This window comes from Ischnura elegans, chromosome 3 (assembly GCF_921293095.1).
Source record: "Ischnura elegans chromosome 3, ioIscEleg1.1, whole genome shotgun sequence".
NCBI lineage: Eukaryota > Metazoa > Arthropoda > Insecta > Odonata > Coenagrionidae > Ischnura > Ischnura elegans.
The window spans coordinates 59655004-59679364 of NC_060248.1; the positions used below are offsets into that span (position 1 = coordinate 59655004).

The window sequence follows — 24361 nt, forward strand, 5'->3', positions numbered from 1 at the left end:
TAACATTTGACTCTTTTAAATTTGAAAGTATTTCCCCACTTGCTATTTTTTAATACTTGATAAACAAGCGAATGTTAAAAAAAGTCATGTTCTGTATACTATGAAAAATTCAAAAATCATTGTTTGAGTTATGAAGTAGTAACTCTCTTTCGCTCACTTGGGTGAGGCATTGGCTCCCTTCCCCCACCCCCCCTCCCAAGGAAGAAGCCTTTTCTAGCCGCTCAACCAGTTCTTACAATTTTTGTCTGGCGTTTGCTTCTTAAAGATTGTTACTTATATCATATCTAACCTGCTTAAATTGCCTCCTAGTAATCCCAAACAGTTCTTGCCTTCCAGGTTTTCTGATTGTTACAAACTGTAGACTAATGGCCGCCACCATTACTTTGATGCCATTAACAAGCTTGTCTGCGATGTTCAAATTCGTCATTAATATCGATTTTTAACCCCCAAAAAGTATAGGTATAGAGGCAATTATCAACACTGTAATCGATAAAAAAAATAGTGTTTTAACAATTTTTCCTACGGTTTCTGACGATTTTGGAGAGGGTCGATTCGATGACTTTTTGTCGTAACTTGTTTCTTTCACCCCAAATATCTGTATGAATCATTCAGTTCAGTGGCTTAACAATGGGGGGATGAGGGGGATAGATCCTCCCCAAAGCCTCTGAGAAATAAAAAAGTTATTTAAAACTATTTTTTAGTTTTGAACTTTAATAACTGCATCTGCTTAAAGTTAAATTTTTAGGGACAAAATGATGTAAAATATAAATATCCAGGTATGTCATTTTTCAAAAAGTTTCCTGAGGGGGGTGGGATCGCCGCTCCATGCCATCCCATTCACCCCCGCCCCCACCCTTAAAAGCATATTCCTAGTTACTGCACTGATTCAGTCAGTGTTCAGAAGTGGGTGGATGATATAGGTCACTAAATGAATCAAAATACGAAAGATGGAGAGGGAGGGAGAAATACGTCCGCATAGGGTTAAAATATTTTGTACAAAGAAAGCGGTGCTGCATTTTCACAAGTGGTTTTCGGTAAAATAAATCTACCTTCCCAGCAGATCTGAAATGAGAGTCCGCAGAAGGTATTGCTATAATGGGATTCTATTAGAACATAACAGGCACTTATGAAAAATTATGGCTCAAAATTTTATCATTATTCGTGAAGTTTTTTTTTAACAGAATTTAATATGATTTCAGGGGAGTTTTATAGGGATTAGCACTCACTGGGACTCAGAGAGGGATTTTCCATTTGGGGGTGTAAACAGGCGGTGTGATAAGCGGAATGTTGTACAGGAACCTATTCTAAACGATAGAATATTTAAAACTGATCGTGTTATATCCACCCTCCCTAAAAAATGAATGGAGACCCCTCAACGAAGATACACGCAGCACTCCCATCTCCATGGTTACCAATGACCGAAATCGTATTAAAGCCTGAATCACACGATCATTTTCTTTCGTCGCGAAAAGTGATCACTAGAGCGATCGCTTTTCGCGACCGGAAAAGTGATGGCTCGAGTGATCATTTTTCTGAATCACACGGTCCCTCCCGCCGTCGCCTTTCGCATCATTTCCGATATCACAGTTCGTTTTCATAGGACCCCCATTACGAAAATATATACCGTTTTTATATATTTATATCGTTCCCACGATTGCCAAATGCTGCGCTGCAATCGCTCCATACGGGAATACGTTGTGATTGACTGATATGGGGTTTTAGTGACGGTTTCAGCGATGGAAAAAGCGAGTGATGAAAAAAGTGATGGCTAATCTAATTCTTAGAGTGATCGCGAAAAACAATTGCCGTCGACGATCATTTGAGAGTGATCACTCTCGTAGTCATCGCTGTAGTGACCACTCGTAAATGACGGATATAATGATCGTGTGATTCAGGGAGACCAAAGATGACGAGCGGCTTGAATATTCGAGATATGCGTTGACATGTACGACCCCTTTGTCCTCGATTTACGGGAGAGAGTTATAATTAATTTGTTGCCTGAGTTACATTTCCGCATCAAAAGCCTTTTGCCGTCAAAGAGTGTTGTTTCTGTTTATGCGAATAAACAGATACCTTCACCCACTCGATTATTCAACCCGACGCAACGGTTAGTTAGAGAAAAAATAAATTTCACGACTTCCCATTTTTAACAAGTGAAAATTTTCTAATCGATCATAATTATTGTGGCAGCTACATATTTCACCAATAAACTTCACAGGATAAAAGAACATCATTATTAGTCAACAAACCTAAGATCGGTTTGACGCAGCTCCCCATTCCTCTCTCCTATCCGCTAACCTTTTTACAGCGACGTATTTCTTCTCCTTTACATCCTTTGTAGCCTGTCCTTTGTAACTCATTCGGGGCCGTCCCTTGCCCTTCTTCCCTTCCACTAGTCCTTCAACGATAGTCTTTATTAGGTCATATTGCCTAAAAATGTGGCCAACTAAGTTGTCCCGTCTTCTGCTTAAGGTTTTTAGGAGGCTTCTCTTTTCTCTCTCTCTTCTTAGCACACTCTCGTTACTTACACGGTCAGTCCATTTTATCTTCATCATTCTTCGGTAGCACCACATTTCGGTTGCACCACATTTCAAAAGTACTCTTTCCTTCTCTGTTTCTGTCAACATCCGGATAAAAGTACAAGTAGTTTATAACTAACCTGAAAATCAAGTTGTCCAACTTTGAGGGCTTGGTATTTCCGTAGTTTTCGTCCCAGTAACTTAAAATTTTGATAAAAGAAAGTCGGATCTATTATTAACAGTTTGCAGAAAACAAATTTTCCATGACACTAAAATTGACTGATTTTTTTGCACGCAACGCAAATCCCTGCTAACTTCGAAACCAAAGGGTCAATTGAAAATTGATTGGTACTGTTGTCTTGCTTTTTTATGGGCAGTAAGCGTTTACGCATAGTGGAGAGTTGCCTGTTTGAGGTGATAAACTTCATAATTTAGTTTTCCACGCACAGGAAAAATAAAGAAATTCGAATATTCTTCATCGTATTCGCATGGTTTGTGGTTGGATAAACTCCATTACAGTTTTTCCCTAAACCTTACTAACCCTTGCTTCTGACGGAATGTAAATTTCACGACTTCTCATTTTTAAAAAGGTGAAAATTTTCTACCCAATCATAATTATGGTGGCATCTACATATTTCCCTATTAAACTTTACTGGCAAAAAGAACATGTTTTTTGAAACTTTCCTGAATAGAGTTGTTCCTTTCGATGTTACTTAAGGCCGTTTTACACGGTACACAGAATTGCTCAATCTGACGTACGTGCGAAGTCGCAATCAATATTGCGTCGTGTATAGCGGTGAATTGCTAGAACACATGCGAGAATGCGTGGATGCGACACGGCAAAATAGCCCCTGTTCTAAAGGCCGTTTTACACGGAGCACGGAATTGCGCAGGTTAGAGCTGCGTTAATTTCTAAAATGGCGTGGAATTGCGCGAATGCATGAACGAAATTAGAACAGGGGCTATTTTGCCGTCTCGCATCCACGCATTCTCGCATGTGTTCTAGCAATTCACCGCTTTACACAACGCAATTTTGATTGCGCCTTCGCACGTTCGTCAGATTGCGCAATTCCGTGTACCGTGTAAAACGGCCTTAATTTCGTTCATACATTCGCGCAATTCCACGCCATTTTAGAAATGAATGCAGCTCTAACCTGTGCAATTCCGTGCCCCGTGTAAAATGGCCTTTAGAAGCAGCATTGGATTATAATGGGTTAACGGCAGAGCTCGCCCAAAACTAAGTCACAGGCGAGTACATTTCTAACATTCTGGGTATGGAGCCAGTTCCTTGCCCTGGCCAACCTCACATTCGAGTATTTATTTTGGTGGGAAGCCGAAGACTTAACCAAGGACTGGAACACAGAACCCTTCGGTCATCCGGCACGCACTCTACTTACTTCGATACCACGTTCAATTTAAATCACGTAGAACCCGCGCTAAGGCCGTTTTACACGGGGCAAGTAAATGCGCTGGTTAGCACTGAAAACATATTGGAATTGCGAGAATGCGAGCTTGAAATTAGAGGAGGGGCTATTTTGCAGTTTCTCATCCATGCATTCTCGCCTGTGTTACATCAGAATATTAAGGCTGTTTTATTCGAGGCACGTAACTGTGCATTAATTTCTCACTATAGCATACAATGGCGCGAATGCACGAATGGAATTAGAACGTTTTTTTTGCCATGTCACGCCTAAGCATTCTCGCATGCGTTCTAGCAATTCACCGCTTTACACGACGCAATTTTGACTGCGCATCCGATCATACGCCTTATTGCGCAATGAAATGTCATTTGTAAAACGACGTTTACACGAAATATCGTGTAAAATAGACGGGAGAAATAAGGAACGATAGCGAATGACGCTAATATTTTTTTGCAGATCCATAAGATCGTATATGCAACACATTATCATTTAAACATTGGTTAGCCTGATCCTTAAGGGAAAATAAATCCGCTATAGTATCCTTTTTTCAGAAATTTTGTATCAATTAAAAGATGACAGCTTTTGTAGAGAGCTTGATTTCCTCCCCTAAGAAATGATTAATTACGTTTCATTAGCCACTTATTATCATCGCCTCTATTTCCTCGAGAGTAAACACAATGTCACACTAGCGTAATTATCTACAAGGTCGCATTTCCTTTCCTGCCGTGATTTAAATTTATCAAGTGATTCTGGAGTACGTAAACGCCTACGAACTGCACTGTTGTTTGCTCTTTTGGTGTGTTTGAAAGGAAGAATACGCGTGTGTCAGGTTGGTGCAATTCTTGCAGCATATGGGATTAATTTTCCCAAGGAATCTTCTCAATTTAGAAAACAAGGTTGGGCAAAATAAATGCTTCGTATTCTTCGTTCAAACTGACGCATCTTTTCTCAACTTTCCGACCTTATCCAGTTTTAATAGGTGATTATTAAGACATGTTTCCCTGAGCTCTGTGCCTCATGCATGCATTGGTAACCTCAGACGATGTAAAACTCCTATCTACTCGTATAGAAACTAGGTCCCTGTGACGTCACGTGGAGTGGCATCGCATGGGCGCCAATCTGGCCTTTTTCAAATGAGGATAAAATTGACCCTTGCCATTCGTCTAAATCGGTATTTCTAAAGCCAAATAATTTATATATTATGAATACACTAACGGTGGGTAAGGAATCGCAATCAATTCCTTTCGTTTTCTTTGATGAAGGAAACTACCCTATTGGTAATGTGAGATGGATGGAGAGGAACGTTCAATTCCTAGGTATCTTGGGCGACGAGAGGAGACTGCTACAGGAGATAAGTCTGAATCAGGACCCATGCATCATTCAATATCCTGAAAACATCCAGACAACATTGTTGGAGTCTACGTATGACACCCGTGCAATGTCCATGTTAATGCAATTAACGCTGTATGGATATTTGTCAAATATCCGAAGGACCCGCCAAACAACATTGCAGCAATGTCCAACAATGGACATGGAGGGCCACATTTGAACAACTATTAGGTATCTTCACAAAAGAATTTTTCTTTCCTAGAATGTGTTTTCTTTTACCTACCTTGAACGGTAGATTACATGTGCAAAGCTCAGCCGCTAAAATAAAATAATAGCGTCACAACGCCCGAAAAACGTACAAAAAGGAAGAGGTAGGAACGAGCAGAGGATTGAGAATGAAAAAACGAATGTACAACATCATGTATTTTACTCCGTCTTCAAAGAAATATAACGTAAAAACATGTGGTTATGATATAAAATAATTACAGTACAAAAAAAAGAAAGTATAGTACAGAGCAGATAAGAAACACTGAAGCGACACCGAGACAGAATATTTTCCACTGCGCTGAGAGCACCTTTTCAATACAAATAAACATAGACTATACACAGATACACGCACCAGATACATCTGCGGCGTGCGCGGGATGCCATGTTGGTAGCGTCCCAGAGATCAGACACTTGGTCGCTAAGCAACCCCAATGACAACAACGATGCGACACTGCTAAGAAGAGTAAGCCCTCCAACTGTACACACACACACATATACATATTTCTCTCTCCCTTCCAAAGTATATATATATATGCAAAAAAATAACCATTAGGCGCACCCAAGAGGCAAATGTCACATACATTCACAAATAAAACAAAACACAAATTTATAGATAATAAAATTAATAAAATAATTACAGCAATAAAAAAGGTGGGGATTTGGGACTCTTAATCCGCACAGTAAATTTCTAAAACGTGGTTGGCAAGAGAGCTTGTTCATTGGCTTTCAGTAAGGACCCTCTGTTTTCCCACACACTTCGTCGAATTCTCGTTTTTTCCGTCTTATTCCTCAGAATGACGGCAGTGCATTCAACTTGCACCACGCCAATGCATTAAAAGATTGAAGAAACGTCACAGATAATAAAAAATATACATCAATAGTACCCTTTTCATACAATTTATGCTATCACCCAATCTCCATCACGCCATCCATGAGTCTTCAGATGGATCACTAGCAGACTCCACCTCCAACAAATACTGGCATCCTCTAATATCAACTCTCAAAAAGACTTGATGAACGTAAGGGTACTAAACTCACACCATACCCGCGAATCACTGTACAAATATGTATATTTTTTTCTTTATCTTATCTTTTTAAAAAAAACACAAGAAATTTCGACTGAAGCTCCGAAAATTTTTCCATCAATCTTCATCGATTTCTTTCTCTGGTATTTTTGACGGGCGATTAAAAAAAATAAGACCAATCCACAACTGGGACAACGGCGCAAGGAGCGAATTATGACGAAAACAATTCCGCACTACGTCGACTTGCAAACGCAGGCATAGAAAAAACGATTTCAATTTCAAAAAATTCCACCCATTTTTTCGTCCTTCAATTTTTTTATTTCCATCGACTCTTCGCGCCAATTAGCCTTCCCATTTAATTCTTTTAGACACGCCGAAAGATGTATACATATACTGAAACCCCGATATGAGATTTAACTTTTCACTCCATGAATTGTCGAGTCATTTCGATTTGAGCGGTCTCAGCGCGACATCGGTCAACTCTGGAGTCCGTCGCTCCTTCTCCTCCGGGCCCGCCTAGGGGTCGTGTCGACCACGGCGGCTATCCTCACGTCCGCCCCGCGGGACCTCAGTTCCGGCCTCAGCTCCTCCCCAGTTCCGCCGCTGCGTCCTGCCTTGTTGTGCCGCCCGCCTTCCTCCGCGAGCAGGCGGAGCTGCCTCAGCCCCGCGATGGCCGACTGGAAGCCCGCGTTATAGTCGAGGGTCACCTCGTTGTAGATGTACTCCTCCCTCTGGTCCTCATAGTAGTCGTTCTCGTCGGGTCCGCTGACTAGGGCTCCACGGAGGATCTGGGGGTTGGGTCCGCGGCGGTTGAAGGCATCCCAGCCGCAGGAGCTCGGACGATCAGGGCAGGAACTATAAAGGAGAAACATGTCGGAATAAATTAAAGCTTAGCACAGCTGCGACATATTCATAAGCGAACAAGGGCGTTACAGTTATAATTCAATTCCGCATTTCTAATTGTTTATCCGATCCAGCGCAGATAAATTTAATTCGTGAGCTTAATTCATTTGGCGACCGCAAGTGGAGCCTTCACATTTTGAATTGTCAAGGAGGCCGGGATGTTTATTTGTTTATGCACCGAAGTAAGAGACTGGATTTTAAAAGGGCCTTGCTTATTTAGCACCAATAAAGATATTATATGAACGAGAAGATCTTATGCTTTATCCATCTCTACACATATTTCTTCCGTCGCTTTGCACAAGTGGACCGTATATATAATCGAAAATAGAGCGTTAGAGTTATAATTTAATTCTGCATCCCAAATTCTTCATCAGATCCATCGTAGATAAGTTTAATTCGCGAGCTAAATAAACGCTAAGAAAAGCGGAGAAATTAGTCAAAAACTGCTATGAGCGAGCAAAAAACGTTACGCAGCTTTAACATGTTTCAGGATGGGAACCACAAGAGGTTATGAGCTGATTTTCGATTGCTTGAGCACTTGAGCACTAGCAAATATAGCCGTCGTAGAAAAAAATTTCATCGAACCACGCTTTGTTTCCATGTACGACAGATGAAAAGATATTTTGTCATACGGATGGGTATAGGAATTTTTCCTCTCCAAAGAGTAAAGAACTTTTATAATTGCAAGGTCGAACTCAGGAAGTCATATCCTTCATAACGTGCACCAAATATTATTAGTATTCCCGCAGAGATTAACGGCTGGTGCCCCAACACCTCTCGTCAACGATCTAAAGGCCGTTTTACACGAAGCATGTACTTGCGCATTTTGACGTGAGTATGAAGGCGCAGCCAAAATTGCGCCGTGTAAAGCGGTGAATTGCTAGAATTATGCGAGAATACTTGGACGTGAGATGGCAAAATAGCCCCTGTTCTAATTTAGTTCATGCATTTGCGCAATTCCACGCCATTAATGCAGTTCTAACCTGCGCAATTCAATGCCCCGTGTAAAACGGCCTTTATGAGAGCTGGGGACGAAAGAGCACTATTTCAGTTTATTTCGCTGACTGCTTGCCTATTCATAAAAACGTCTTCCATCAAATCCTGGTGTTTTCGATCAATCTATCCTATCAAATCTGAATAAGCAACATGCATTTTTGAAAGTGCTGTCGCTGCACTGGTTACAATAATTTCTTTACCTCAGGGTCTTTTTTTGACAACATTGTGTCTATCAATTTTAGGTGTGATATAAAAATATGAAAATTTTCAGAACGTACTAATGACGACGTAGTCAAGAATGCAAACATTTTACATTAAAATGTCGAACTGAGTATCGATACAATATTTTAAAATGTCGCCTCGGGATTCGAGAAAGACAAATCCAAACAAACAAAGACAAGATAATAGGAATCAAGTACCTATTACAAATATCATAGAGGTATATCCAAAAAATGATAAAAATGCTTTATGTTTTCCAGAGGATGATTTTGTAGGCAAGCTTACCTGGCAGCGTGGTGGGGTTGCCTGGGAGGGTTCTTTCCAAATCCGACGACAAAGCTCCTTCCGGAATCTCCAAGCATGTAGTGGATCTGCTGCCGCGCAAAATTTTCATACTTCCCGTGAGATATTCCGAGTTCTGCCGCCTAGAAAAACAAAAATAGTACGTTATACACAAATATGAAAAAAATAGATCGAAGCAGCCACTAAAATGGACCAATTTTTAAGTCACAGATAGTGGTTGTGGGGGAAAGCCTGGACACTATACAATATATTGATCTAGGAACTTATTCGCAGCCTCAAGTGGGCAAAATTCTTTTATGACATGATTTCCTTCGCAATGATTACAGATTATGTTCCTGGAATCCATAACTTGCTTAGCATACCAAGAAACACCCATGGGATTATAAAGTCAATAGCTCTTCAGCGTATACCCATTCGAGTTGATTGGAAATTACCGACGGTTTAACGGAACTATGCGTGCCATCAAAATGGGGAAAAAAACGTGTGTGTGTGTATGAACGGCATCGCACCCGCAAACGGAACGGTTGCCTTAACCATATGCCGCTATATATAATATAAATTACAATTTAATTTAAATATTATATAATTTCAGTATTATAAAAATGATAGTTGATATGATGGAGATTTCCATATGGCACATAATGAAATATCAACACTAACTTCAATAGCCATTTTTATAATCGTATTTAATTCAACCGTGTCTCTTCGCCATTCTTTAAATCATACACGGTAAAACAAAACCCTCTGATACACATACCCTTGATGACTCGAAATGTACATAGACGCAGAATTTACAGTAAGTCATTTTATCTAAAAATTTACACGTTTTATATCACCCTACTACATTCTGGGGCATAAGCTTAAGGCTTTTAATTAAATATGAGCGTATATGGCAAATGAAATAACTACAGTAGCAGATTTTTCTATTCCAATTTTTCTTGGTATTAATCGCTGCAATTCTTTACGTTTTCGGTGAAAAACTGTCACGTGACATTCCGAGACAAATTTGTTAGGAAGACGAAATTATTCAAAGTATGAAATCGAAGGTAAAAAAGGCTTCTCCAACTCAATAGTTTTTTTATGCCTTACATAGCAGTTGACTCAAAGAGACTATATTTCTCACTCATTCCATCGAACAAAGATAAAGATGACCTTAACGGTAACATCAACCAGCAGTTCCATGCATCTAAAGAGGTCGGTTGACAGAAAAACAAGTCGAGAGACCAATGACCCACCTTTTTCGGGAAAGCTAAACCACTGTGTACAAACTAATTAGCCCGCATATTATTGGGTACAAATGAGGTGACAGGGATACACGTGTTTTTCCCGCGTGTCATGCGTGGCTTATGGGCAGAGGAGGATGATTCATGACCCAAAAGAGAGACAGAGAGAAAGCTCAGCTATTCACTCACCTGAAGGCAGACGAAGGCGACATTGGCGGCGTGGCACAAAGTCCCGAATTTGTCGATGTAGATGAGGCCGCGAGGCGTCCGCTTCTGGAAGTCGGCTGAGAAGTCGCAGAAGGCTCGAGCCGCGTCGATGTACTCTGACCTGCCGGTCAACTGCGCGAGGAGAACCTAAGACAGGGAAAAAAATGAGATTAGTCATAACATATCCTGGTATTATTTTAAGGTGGCTGAAACGGTAATCTCCGATCCATAATTTTCGAGAGTCCATGCTAATGACTATTTCCACAAAATAAGAGGTCTATGTTACATACGAGAGCGAGTAATTACAAGTTGAGACTCGCGCCCAAGACCTTAAAAATGAGTAAACGGATTTTTACCTTACTAACTCCACCAAAACAATACTCAAAGAGAAAATAACTTGGTCATGTTTTCTCTGTTGCAGGGAAATTATCACTATCGCCACTTGTGAGAGTGGTGTTTCATGTATACGATCACATCAAGAGTAGGGAGTTGCAAATTTACACCTACATCAACATACTACCCCGCAAGCCGCCTCAATGGGCGTATGACGGGGGGTGCTATTTGAAGGACAGGGTTACAGGAAAACGAAGGTATTTATAAGCACAGAGGCGGGCGCCCCATCAGCTAGGGGAGATCACTCGATTCGTAGTTCAAAGGAGGGAGAGAACACTATTTAAAAACGGCAGTAACGCGAATTCCCTAAATCATAACTTATTATTTCCTCTTAGCCTAACCTATCATTAGCCTCTCAGCCACTTAAAATCCCCCTTTTATAATATTCAAAACAACCTTTGGCGCTCTGTCTATTTAATACTGGCTGTATTAAATCCATGCCCTCTTTTTCACTTCTGGCTAATGACATATTTATGCCAAACGCAAGTAATAGGTAATACTCTCTATAAATAATGAGAGACAAATCGTAGTTGCATTGGATTTAGTGTGAAAATAATCTCATACTCTTTATCAAAAGGACCAAATATACTTCATTTAGAGCGGGGCCATTTACCTTCACCCCTTGAAGCAGGATGCACGTAGCATAAATTACACATAGAATATAGCATTATATGCCGTACGTAGCATAAATTTACACATAGAATATAGCATTTTGAATTGCTGCTTACCTGAACACCAGCGACTTTCTTGTTGTAGAAGAATTCATTGGGCCTCTCCTTCAGTCTGAATTTCTTGTAATGATGCTCAGATTCCTCCAAGAAGGTCGTGTCATTGGTGGCTTTGAACAGCCATGCGGCTGCCCAGGTCAACTCATCGCCGTAATCAGTGGACCTGTGGAAAGCGAAAATAAAGAATAAAACTATTGGATACGCTCTTGGGCGCAATGCCACATAGAACATAATCCCTTTAATGGAACATAAACCCTATTTATTTGATTATGAGCAGGATACGACAAGCAATTTATGTTATTTGTCCTCGTGCGTTACCCCATAGCATAAATACAAGTTCATTCATAACTCTTTCTTAACCAATTTTAATTTGTCCATTTTTGGTGGCGTATTATTCTCTTAAAGGTTACAATAGTGAATTTAAGTTTATAGATATTGTATCTTATGCAATTTCCTGCATCACAATTTCAAAAAACACTTATAAGTAAATAAAATAATATTTTTTTAAGTTAAGGCAACGGCTTATGCCGAAAAATGTCCAAGTTACACACCTTGAAATTTTCAATGTTATATATTAAGTTTTAAACAACTGAGTCATAACCGAAAAAAACAGACGAGCAAGAGTGGTGCGTCCTCATGAACTTACGCAGCGATATATAAGGGTGACTTGATACTAAATTAATGATTAACAAGGATGCATCGATATGAGATCAACACATCTATCCCAGATTATGACAGGAAAGCGTAAAATCACGATGATGAACGCATCATTCTTAAGTGTCGGGGAAAAATGTCGACCACCGAATTTGGTCAATCGGTGAAGTACTCACTCGTAATACTGTGCCGCTCCCTTGATGGCCTCGTGGTAGAGGCCGCGGTATTGGCTGGCGAATCGGTACAGCTGCTTGGCGTGCATGAGGCAGAGGTCGGCGTAGGTGCGGGCGTCCATGACGGGGGCGCCCGTGCCATCAGAGGTGACGGTGGCGTCGAAAGCGTCGGCCGTGGCGCGGAAAGCCAGAGACGCAGCGGCCAAGGCGGCAGCTGTCTCACCCGCCAGATCAGAACCTGCAGGAGGCCAATGATTAGTATAAAGTTACGTGCATTATATGATGCAGCTAGTCTCCACTACCAGTTGAGACCTTTTAAGGTTCCGCTAAACTATTTAAAGTTTTTTTAGAAAATTTTAATCGCGAACGTAACCTTAACAAGGCTACAGAAGCTCGGAAGATGCAGGAGGCGACCGACATCATGGAAGTTTCCACAGTGTGGAAAGGCAGGAGAAGGAAGTGGGAAAAGTAGCAGTTTCTTCTTGAGAAACAATACTAATGTAGAAGTTCTAACAGCAAAACAAATAAAAACTGTCGGAAAGGTTTTACCCCCAGGAAAATTTGTACTCGAAAATAAAAAATAGTATTTGCCAAACAGTTTAAAAGACATTTCAATTCAAGAATTGTTCATCAAATAGGTGGACCTCGACCTTAAGATTTCAGTTTTATAAATTGGATATTTGAATTGTAAACTCATACTGCACAATGATCCCAGCAGACCAACTTTCTACAGTCAACTCCGTACTTAATACAAACCTGGATGATTGGCGTCTATTTTGTACGATGGTCTGGACATATTGAGGTCCTCGGGTCTACCCCAGAATTTATGGTCGAGGTTGAAGTCTCCAACCTGTCCGTAGAACTCATTCGGTCGAACGTGGCATTTGATGAAGTAATCCGTGGCCCATTTGATCGCCTTGATGCCTGGCGCAAGTTGACCTGAGGAAGAAATTGGAATTAGTCTCATTATTTTTATATGTTGAGCAGCAACGCAGGCACGTAAAAAAACAAAAGAATGATAACTTTACTGGAAAACTACTATCGTAAAAGGGACCGGCGCGGCGATCCTAACATTTGATGTCATCGGTTCAGATGTGAGCCGGTCGGTCAGCACTCCGGATGAGACGTAAAGCCGCAGCCTGCTTCATATACAGACTGTCCCATAGATCGTGTGTCATTTCCCTTGAGCAATATTCTTGAAAATTGGCATACTTAAGGGGAAAGGTCCTAAGTTTTATTGAGTGTAAGCAAATTTTACAATTTTGACCTCACAATGTGGGGCCAAACCAAAATTTTGAATTTGCCTTATGGGGTTTCAATGTTAAAAAAATCGAGATGGAAAAGTCTGAATTTCATTGAACAAGATGTCAAGTCTTAGGTTTTCGGACACGAGGAAACCGAAAATAACACGCAGTGCGTAATTTCAACTACCGCACATAAAAAATAGCTAACTGTTATATTGTTTTTAAGTGGCGGGGGGAGAATGAGGAGGAAGGGAGCGAGGGGGGAGGTCAAACAGATCTTCCCCCCTCCCTCTGACAAAACTCCTAGTTCCAGCCCAGAGTGTAAGAGCCTAGTTTTCTATTTTGCCGTCGCTGCTTCAATCCGTGAAACTGCTCCGGACGTGCGACCGATGTCAACAAGCAAATATCGGTGAGAAAATTCGCGCGAGGAGGCGTGTGCATCGCCTCAATCGGACCGTGTCGATTATGCGGCGTCGGGCCAAATGCCGCGGATCGCGACGCATGGGTCGGAGGGAACGCTGCGAAGGATTCCGGTCACACACACAAGCGGCGGGAAAAGGGCCGGACGGAAGTGAAGCTCAAACTCGTCGCTTTTGCCAAGTGAACAGCCGAGTGGGGAAACGCAAACGGGGCCGACAATCAACCATTGCTCCGTTGAGGAATACGGAAATGGCTTTCAATAGGGTAATGTTCATGGGCAAAAAATGAGGTACACGAAAAAAAGAAAAGAGTGGTTACACCGGCCGAACTTATCAATCTTGGTTTACTGCGAAATCCGAAGCAAAGGCACGATATCCTTGTGGTGAAATAAAAACATTGATCGCATTTTTGTGCTGATATCAGGGGCGCCGACTAATAAAAAATATTGGATGGGGCCCACACTGAGGGGTCTTGCCCAGGGAAATTTTATATATGGTGAGTTTTAATTTTTTTTAGCATTTTAGAAGCGTCATATAATCAACACTGGAACCCTGAAAACTTGACTTTCGATAACTTGAAACTCCGGGGAAAATCGACAAGCCTGACACACCTTCTCCTCCCACCCATATCGAATTTTTGAGGGAGTTCGGACCCCTTCAGGCCCCATAAGGTCGGCGCCACTGACTGATATGATATGGCATCACGTAAGAAATCGATCGATTCGGCTTTCCCTTCATAAAAATCCATGCTGAATGAAGATCTACCAACTTTGAAAATTTTTACACATTCCTTTATTTTCTTCCACGCGTTTCGACGCTATTACTCGAGAATGAATGAGACACAAAAATAAAGGAAACAAATAGTATTGAACAACCCTCCATCGAGTAACTAAGAAGCAATATAGACAAAATAAAATTAGATGCATTACCGTGGACAAATCCTAAATGGTAAGAAGATATCATGGTAGCCAAAATGTTTACACCACCACCAAGGCCGGATCCAGAATTTTTTTCTGGGAGAGCTCAAAGGCCAGACAAGTAAAAGGTCTCCTTATAATTGAGATTAAAAACAACATACAACAATTACTACGCGAAATATTCTCTTTATGTTAATATTAAAGTTAACAATATGAAATTAAATGATTGAGGCAGCGAAATACACAAAAAACGAACGTAATGATAACCGTATTAAAAATCTTGTCTATTATGTTAAAGCATCTGGGGGGGGAGGGGGAGACACGTGCCGTCGTCCCCCAATAAAATCCGCCTGTGACCGCCAATAAATATAACGGGGAATCAGATCAAAGGATCTATCGCTGAGAAAATTTCGCTCCTTAATCGTTAAGTACATCCGTTACCTGTCACACATCGTAGAGCTAGGCTTCAGCTAAAATATTATATTATCAGAATTTCGAAAAGAATCACATCATGCACAAAAATCCCAGGCCTAGATCCTGGCACCACTAAAATATATCTATTCTGAATAACCTTTCCATACGATAAAAACGATCAATATACAACGGTATTATTCGCCTCTTTACACTATGTTAATTCAATTGCAAAAACCTACAGCCAATATAACCGAATAGATAGCGATATCATCTAGGACATCTATAAAAAACCCCAAGAACATGCTAGCAATAACCTTAAAGGAGATATAATTGATGACACATGCCGCTGCAGTCAGCGGTGGCTCAGAAATATACCGCATAGTTTCTGAAAACGTTTTGCGAACATTGAGGAGCTTACCTGAAGCGTCATAAGCATCATGATAAGACAGCAAGCCCCAAGCAAGCAAGGTGGTCGAACTCGCCATGGTAAACCCGAACTTCACGAAGTCGCCAGCTGTGGAAAAAAAGAAAAAAATATTAAGGGTTGATTTCACTATTATGATTCAGAAAACGGTACTAATGTAGTAAAATTTGAAACAAGACAACAAGTCAAAGTATGAGAGTAAAAAATCTCGCGAATAAATATGTTATATACGTACATCCATCGCAGTTTCTGTCTTACAGACACGAAATAATCGCGAGAATTAATTATATGGATAAAAAATCCGAGATGAGACAATAAAGTTATTCTGTTAAACAAGTATTAGGAAGCACATTTGTAATTCCTGCCTTCCACCGTATTGACATTTCAGCAGCCTCAAGAACGTTCCTTCTCAATTTTCCAACTGTCCAACTGCCACTTATACACAGAAGTATAGCCATAAAAATGGCCATCTATGGTCAAATGTTTATTGTTTCATTTTCTTACACATCAATACCTGTTTCGCCAATTCAAATCAATCTTCACTTCTAAATAGCATCTAACGGAGCATAAATTTTATAAAAATCATCATTGAAACATAGTGGTAATATTCCACACTTTAAGGTTATATTAACCGATCAAGGTTTCGGCATGTCAGTTCCAACTTTTAGCGGTTGGGGTAAAAAAGGTAAATGTTGCCTCATTATAATGTCGTCTCCCTGGAGGCAAAACAGCAACCACGGTAAAGACATTAGCTGGGTCTGGGCAGGGGTAGTAGTGATTTTTAAGAGAGGTGAATGAGTTGAGAAAATATCATGGGCATAACATAAAGTATTTTAAATATAAACAATTTATAACTGCCCTGAGAATCCAGTTTACAGCCTGGCCAATGAGAATTGTCGTAATTAAAGTGGCTAGAGAGTTCTTTAAAAATTAATGTTTAATAATTATAATAGTTTAAATAATTTACAAATTAACGCCGGCTTCGGTAGCGGCGGAATAAGTCCTCGCCGACCAAACAAGAGTTCGCAAGTTCGATTCCCGCCAGGATGATTGACCCTATCCAGGGCACGGTTGTCCGTGCACGTATATTTGTTGAAAAACCCCAAGTACAATATGTGCTGTTTTAGGTGGTGCGGGAATAATTTAAAAAAATAAATTATCTGTATTTTTCTTCGCGGAGAAAAAATCAAACGATTACTACCTCCATGAAAGCCCGTAGAATACGGCACTTCCTCGGGACAATTTATACTTTACGCCAAGTACATACGTACAATAAACTTGCACCCGCGGCGGAGAGCAAACTGGCGAGAGTATCTTAAGAAGTCCGCGGGCGTCCGGCGGCGTGACGCGGAGAGTCCTTGCGAAACTCAATCCGTGACGGGATTGAAAAATCAATGCGAACGACTCGCTCAAAGAGATCCTACGGCGAAAGCAATTTGTGCGACGACCATCAGAATTATCCTTCGGGCACGGCGAAGAAGTAAATTATTCCGCACAAAGGGTATCGCCGCACACAATGCATGCGAGAATATCAATGAAGTGACGTGGGGCCTTTGAAAACAGCTCGAGTGAACAACATCAACGGCCGAAACCGGGAAAAAGATACGAGGAGAACGTTATGACAAAAAAGAATCAAAGAAAAACTTCACAGCCACGATCCAACGATAAATTTGGCTATTTTCTTGGAAGCTCAAATGCACTTCAATCGCCTCGACACCTCTTATTGAATTTTAGATGGAAACTCGAAGAAAGAGCATTCATTCATCTCGCTCGCGTGGATTTCCTCGCCTCGGCTGCTAAAAGACAATCTCCCCTCAGAGGGGAGTTTCATGAAAACTCCCTTGTGCATCCCAGGGATATAGTCGAATATGTCTAAGGATAATCAACTTTAAAAAGGTGACAGATCTTAACTCGAAGTGTATACATAACTTTGAAATAGCAAAAAACGTGAATCTTATTCTTAAATTAAGAACCCAGAGAGTGAATGTATCGGCAAATAAAACATTAGTTTTCAGCACTAATGCTTCCCCAGTGTAGCTTAATTCATCAAAATCGTGTCCAAGAATTCTAAATTTAACCATCATAATATCAAAGCAGCCTAATCACAGCATTCTGTGATAGAAATGGAAGTACGTTTCGACGAAATCAGAATCGCTGTTCTACGTAATCTGATAACGCACATCGAAAAATATAAAGCAGATATTCACCGAACACTGAACTCAACCAAAGCCACTCGATAGGGATATCGTGGAGAAACGGATGACGTGATAAACGATGAAAATAATGTGAGTTTTTAGAATAATTTTCATGGAATCAATAATCAATTTTAAACAAACTCTTTTAATTCCCATCCTTGGGAAGCCTCGGCATGACTTCTTTAAAACCAAAAACATTTATTTTCTGTGTTGTTGTTATGGAATATTTTGTTAAATTGATGTTTGCCTTCAGAACTGAATGCGCTTTGTGATTTCAGAACATGATGTTTAATTTCTTTTCTATGCTCTATAAGGTTATCCTTGAAAATAATAAACATTCATTCATTCAACGAATGAAGCCTTAAAAATCTTACAATCTATTTATAAAAATGTGAAGAAGGCACTTCGAAGCTTGATGGCTCATACGGATGGCATGACCTTTAGGTCGTACAACATATGAGAGAGAATCCCCTCGTTCCCGGGGAGTGGAGTCGCTGTCACGAGCATTCCCCAGGTGCTTCCCGCCGTTGACAAAACCTCGTTGGACGTCGGCCAAGGACAGCGGAGCACGTGGGTGGAGCCCGCAATGGGGAATGCCCGGAGTCGCTCCGTCAAGCACCTCAGTGCACTGCGCGAGGAGACGCGGAAAGTCCACGCGATACACTTCAGGTGCGCCTTTGCCCCTGCAGCATCGCCTGCAGCATTAAATTCACGCGCTCGCCCTCTGATTCACGAGCTCGTATGCGTGGGGTTACCTCTTAAGTAAACTATTTCAGGAGAGATGTCGTGGAACAACATGTATCGAATGATAAACAAAGATATCGCAATGGCCACTACTTTTATTTTCACAGGTTTGAACGCGCGTTTCGTTTGCAATGCGGGCATCTCTCCATTTCCCTGGTTTTCACCGCGTTTTGTTTTTAGAGGTGACGACAGTTTCGACAGGATTCCACGTCTTCAGGTCGAACTGCAGTGGACCACTCTACCACTTCGACCTTAAGACGCCTGGTGGAATCCTTGCGAAACTGTCGTCACCTCTGACCAGTGGCGTAATTATGGGGGGAGAAGGGGGATATATCCCCCCCCAAACACTCAGAGAAATATAAAAAATATTTAAAACTATCGTCTAGTTTTGACACGTAATAACTGCATGTGCTTAAAGTTAAAATTTAAGTGACAAAATGATATATAATGCATTTCCAGGCATGTAATTTTTCAAAAATTTTCCCGACACCTCGTTGCCGGGTGTGGGGTGGTTCGTCCTCCCAGGCTCCCCCATCCTCCCCAAAGAATAAGTCTAGTTACGCCACTGCCTCTGACAAGAAAACGCGGCGAAAACACAGGAAATGGAGAGACCCACAAATTCTGAGCGCCACGGTAGACTACGAGGCAACGTTTCGGTTGCAACACAACCATCACCAGGTACTTATTACTAGGTACCTACAGAGCCAATCCTACATTCCTACATACCAGTCCAATTGCTACACATCGCCAATACCTGATGATGATAGTGTTGCATTCGAAATATGTGTTGCAACCTGTTAAAATAGAATAAGTGGCCAGTACGATATCTTCGTTTACCCGAACAAAAATTCAACATTTCCACTGAAGTCAAGAGAATCATCCATGGATACTAAACGCAGAGGAATGCGATCGTTTGTGGTTCGACTGAGCCAATTACGTCTTAGTCGCTCACTTGGGGCGCATCCACAAAAACAGGATGAGATTTCTCCGGTAAATAGGAAAAAATACCGCATAGAAGCACTATGCATCGGAAGGTTTTATCCAACACTTACGGGAGGCAATTTGCAAAAACTAGAGACCAATTGCAAGCAAATCCGGTTAATCATACTTCAGATATAAGGGGAGTCGCTAAGTCAGAGCAAAATGTACTGTTACCAATGTATCAGAATTAACCGGAATGTGCGGTGGAATTAATGTCAGTTTTCGTAAACCGAATTCAGACATTGCAGACTTATTGCTTTGAAAGTAATTTAACCTTGATGATAAATATCGAAAATAACGTCTACGACAAAAGACATGAAAAACTATTACTCCACAATTTAATAATAATAACTGAGCAATCAAGATGCACCACATTACCACTAAACTTAACGAAGCGAGGGAAATTGCGACCTAAAATATCTTATTAAGCAATCCATGAATGTTCTCGTATGTTGCATCATGCACGATACAACCATATTACAACCATCATCATAGTACTAAAAACGCATCGGGTCTATCAATGGATTTGGAAATAGCCGGGCCGGCCCTAGCAGGTGCGGGGCTAGGGGCGAACCTTCAGTGCGGGGCCCTTCACTTAAAATATTAAACTCTATAGCCCATCTACAAACTCGAGCATTTTGAATCCCTACCACTCTCTGGCTAAGTATGTGTTCCCCTCCCAAATTCAGACTTCGTAATTACGCCGTTATGATACCATCGTATATTTTAATTTTTTTTTCACGAACCCGCCCTAAGGCCGGCCCTGGGAAATAGCATCCTAAAACCTAATAAACCAAAATCATATACCCCGATTAAAGTGTGAAAGCGGAATGCGGAAATGAATAATTTGCAAATTAACTACAATATATGTTTAAAAAATGACATTCTAGTCTAATAATGCTTTTTTTGGTTAACCGCGCCACAGCGAGCGTATTTAGTATCCTTTACAATAGCGCTAACATTCAAAATGAAATGTTACATTGATTCAAACTTCGCCTAACAATTAACTCTAATGTGTATGTTAACACAAATCAGGAAACGTATTCAAGGGACATTCAAACAGCAGACAATGACGTAGTACTCAACAGAAAACTAACACCAAGGTCCTCATACCGTCACACTGAGTCTCTAAACTAAACATTCGAGTACAATCTCTCGATTTGTTTAACACGCCCGCCATCTTTCGCCAATATTGACGCAGTCAGAGTTGCAGCTGCCATGAAGAGCCCCTTTCTCGCATAAATGGGATATCACGGGAGCGGTAGTAATGCTTGCACAGTGAATTGGGGCACGGAAGGCACCAATGGAAACATAGCATAAGTTTATTAGTTGCAGCAGCACGAAAAAAGCGTCGCACGTCATGATCATGAGAAATGATGCACTCCGTGGGAAAAGAATTGACGTAAGGAGCTATGACGCAAAAAAGTACATGTATTGCTGAAAGGGCACTTACGTCGATACGCGTTGTTATGTGACGCAAAAGAGTCGCGAACGATGTGGACACAAGATTTCAACTGTTATCTCGAGGAGGAAAAACTCGAAAACTTCGAGGAAAGTTGCCGATTTCGTTTCGCACCTGGGGCAAAAATCAACAGCAAATTCAAGGGAATGCTTTTATTGAATCTTTCCCAACACCCCATCCAAGAGACAGAGAAGAGTTTAAGGGCTTCAGCTGCTCTGGTTCGCCTATTTTTAGCCATCATAACTGAAAACATATATAGCGATTGAGTTATTGAACTGTAATCCCACTATAAGTGATGGATGTACCCACGGGCCTCGATGCCATTTACACAACATGAATTGAAGATAAAAACTTCCCTTCTATCTCGAACAAATATTTAACAAAATTTCCACCATTAGGGGGAGCAAACATCAGCCCTTAAAAATACAACAAGTATTTTCAAATCAAATACAGTGAGATCAACAATTGCAGCGTAATTTTGAGTCTAAAAAATCACCGATACGTCTTACAATTTTTATGACTGGGCTGCACAGCAATTTTGATTAATTCAACTATAAAGTCAAAACGTTTAATATTCAATTACCTTACTGACCTGTCTGACATATATAAGTATCCTATTTTGACTCCATAAACTTACTTAATTACCACCTCACCATATGAATCCCAAATTACAACATCACACAAGCGAGGAACGCAATATAAACTTCGAACTCCCTCAGCTATTCCGTAATTGCCAAACGTTTGAAGCTTTGGCACAAACGAAGAACTTTCTCAACAATCCAGGGATACGGTCAAAGGACAGCGCCGAGCACAAAAGAGGGAGAATTCTTAATACGCAGGAGGAGGAAATTGGGAAACAATATGCAAATAGTAGGCTTCATTACGGAAAGCAGCTGGACAAAGGATAGTCATTTCCTGATCCACCGGCAAAGAGTAGGGCGGATTGACAGTAAGTATCAGAATAAACCCGTGATTCAACCACCAAAATGTATTGAACACAGCGAGAAGTATTTCACGAAAAAATATTCCAGGAAGCACCGTGGCAGCTGCAAGAAAAAGACAGTTTGATCTCACCGGCTGGCCGCGACCCGGCTGTCGGTGGAAGATGAGTGTGTCTAGTGCTCTAAATACCTATACATTTTCGGTCCGAAATAATATTGTCTCATGGGCGTACCCAGCAAGGGGCAGGAGGAGGCAGCTGCTCCCCTAGAAGTAACAATCGCAAATGTCTGTAAGGAAAACAATATTTTTTCCAAGCAAATAATTAAAAAACTAATATAGAGCTGTTACAGTTTCATTAAAATGTTAATTTCATTTACCTTTTCCATGCTTAAATCTTACCTACAATTTGAGCAACGATGGCTTGTCGCCCCCCTCCCCCTAGCTTTAACCCTGGGTACCCCCTTTTGTATTGCCCAAAAATAGGGACGGACTATGCTAGGGGTTGATTTACAGGTTCATTATCACTGAATTTTACTTGCGGAAAATTAAATGTGTGCCAGATTCTTCAAGTCGACTTCAATCTTGAAAACAGTCACACATTTTAGAGACGAAAATATTAAACTCAAACCAAGAACACGTCTATTTATTTTGAAAAGGATTGAGTTGCCGTGAAAAGAGAGCAGCAACTGATACGGCTAGAACGATGTGGACAATAATCAGACGAATGCACATCAATGCAACCGTGGGGACTGCATAAAGGAGGTCCAATTCCATCTCATATAAGGTTGATTTCTGTTGCCACTTCGGTAGCATTTTAATCGGTGAACAAAAATGTCCGCAGCGCGGAGATGAGTACATTGCCATCCAATTTTTTTCCAATATTTCGCAGTAAATTGTTTTAAATTACGATGAATACCATGGAAAAGTTATGTATTTGATAGATCACATCACCGTGTATATCACTTCCGGTTGAAACCCCTAATTACATTACCTAATTTCCCCGTGTAACTCGGATCAAATTGTCCGTCAGCGACGCGAGTGGCGACTTTTGTAAACCCATTTAAATGCGCGGAGGATGACACCACATTTACAGGCCGCCATGTGGATCCCCTTCTGTAATATTCGTGCGTGCAACTGTGGAATATCAAGGCCCAAGCTGCAAAATCGTTCAGTGCTGAAACGGTCCCTTCGTTCCACACGATCCTCATCCCATCTCCTGCAGGCACATATGCCCGCGTGATCGCAAAAAGTCTTAAATCTCGACCTTGAGATAAAAGGAAAGAAAATGACATTTGCCTTTCTCTCGCAGTAAGTCAATGCATTGGCTAACCTTCCAACTCCCCAAACCAACTCTCCGTACGTATTCAAGGTGGGATTACAAATTGTACATAGAGGCAACTGCAAGAAACAGCAGAAGCCACACATATATTGATGTGATGATACTACAACAAACAGATGATAAATTAAACTATTGGATTAAGTCATATCAGGTTGAAACACATAAAAAGTATGGCACAAAGACCAAACTAACAAAAGTAACTAAACTAAAATTGAACCTTGAATTTAAACGGGAAGGAAACGAGGAAGGAACCAAAGTCTTAAAGAATTCTTTGGGCCAAAGACCTCAGGGAGGTTAGTATAAAGTCTCGTCCGTTAAAAACGGGAGAAGTTTTTTATAAGAAGATTCTCTATTAACACAATAGAATTAATCATTATAAAAGTGACTTAAAACTAGTTAGAAATGAAGTCTCTGACCACAGAGAAAGACGAAAGTATTTTGTTTAAAAGGAAGGGTTTAATCAAAAGTATCCAGGTAATGGTCCTCGATTATATAAACACTGGAGTTTTAATGCCTGAAGCGAATGAAAACTTAAAGCAATGAGAAAATGGCTGCAATTCGAATTCGAAAGAATCACAAATATGAGGCTGTACATTTATTTAATTTGATTACCCTAGTTATAAATCAATGAAAATTAACTCTTAAGAAGTTAAAATTAGTGTTTGGGTCAAAGTTAAACTATATCATTATCAGCCTTGTTAACAAATGCATATTCCAAAATATAATTCATTTCTATTGATACCATTAAAATTAGGGAGATCATTAACGGAAATAATATCTCTCAAATATGTTACTAATGCTTAATTAATACTCCATTTTACTGTAATGATTCAATTACATCTCATAATCATTTTCACAATCGTAGAGTACATTATCTATTTCCTCTTGAAAAGAAATATACGAGGCGATTCATTCCCAAT

At 40.6% G+C, this 24361-nt stretch overlaps 1 protein-coding gene across 3 annotated transcripts in view; it reads right to left on the reverse strand.

Moving 5' to 3' along the window:
- Positions 1-5679: 5679 nt before the first annotated feature.
- Positions 5680-24361, reverse strand: part of LOC124155876 (endoglucanase 15-like) — a 166748-nt gene continuing 148066 nt past the window's right edge. For all 3 annotated transcript variants that reach the window (XM_046530040.1, XM_046530041.1, XM_046530039.1), the window contains exons 3-9: positions 15773-15868; positions 13117-13299; positions 12364-12598; positions 11534-11696; positions 10395-10559; positions 8965-9104; positions 5680-7416 (exon numbers count right to left, since the gene is read on the reverse strand). In XM_046530040.1, the coding sequence (XP_046385996.1) occupies positions 7038-7416; positions 8965-9104; positions 10395-10559; positions 11534-11696; positions 12364-12598; positions 13117-13299; positions 15773-15868 (1361 nt within the window). In that variant the 3' untranslated portion in view covers positions 5680-7037. The remainder of the gene's footprint in view (positions 7417-8964; positions 9105-10394; positions 10560-11533; positions 11697-12363; positions 12599-13116; positions 13300-15772; positions 15869-24361) is intronic.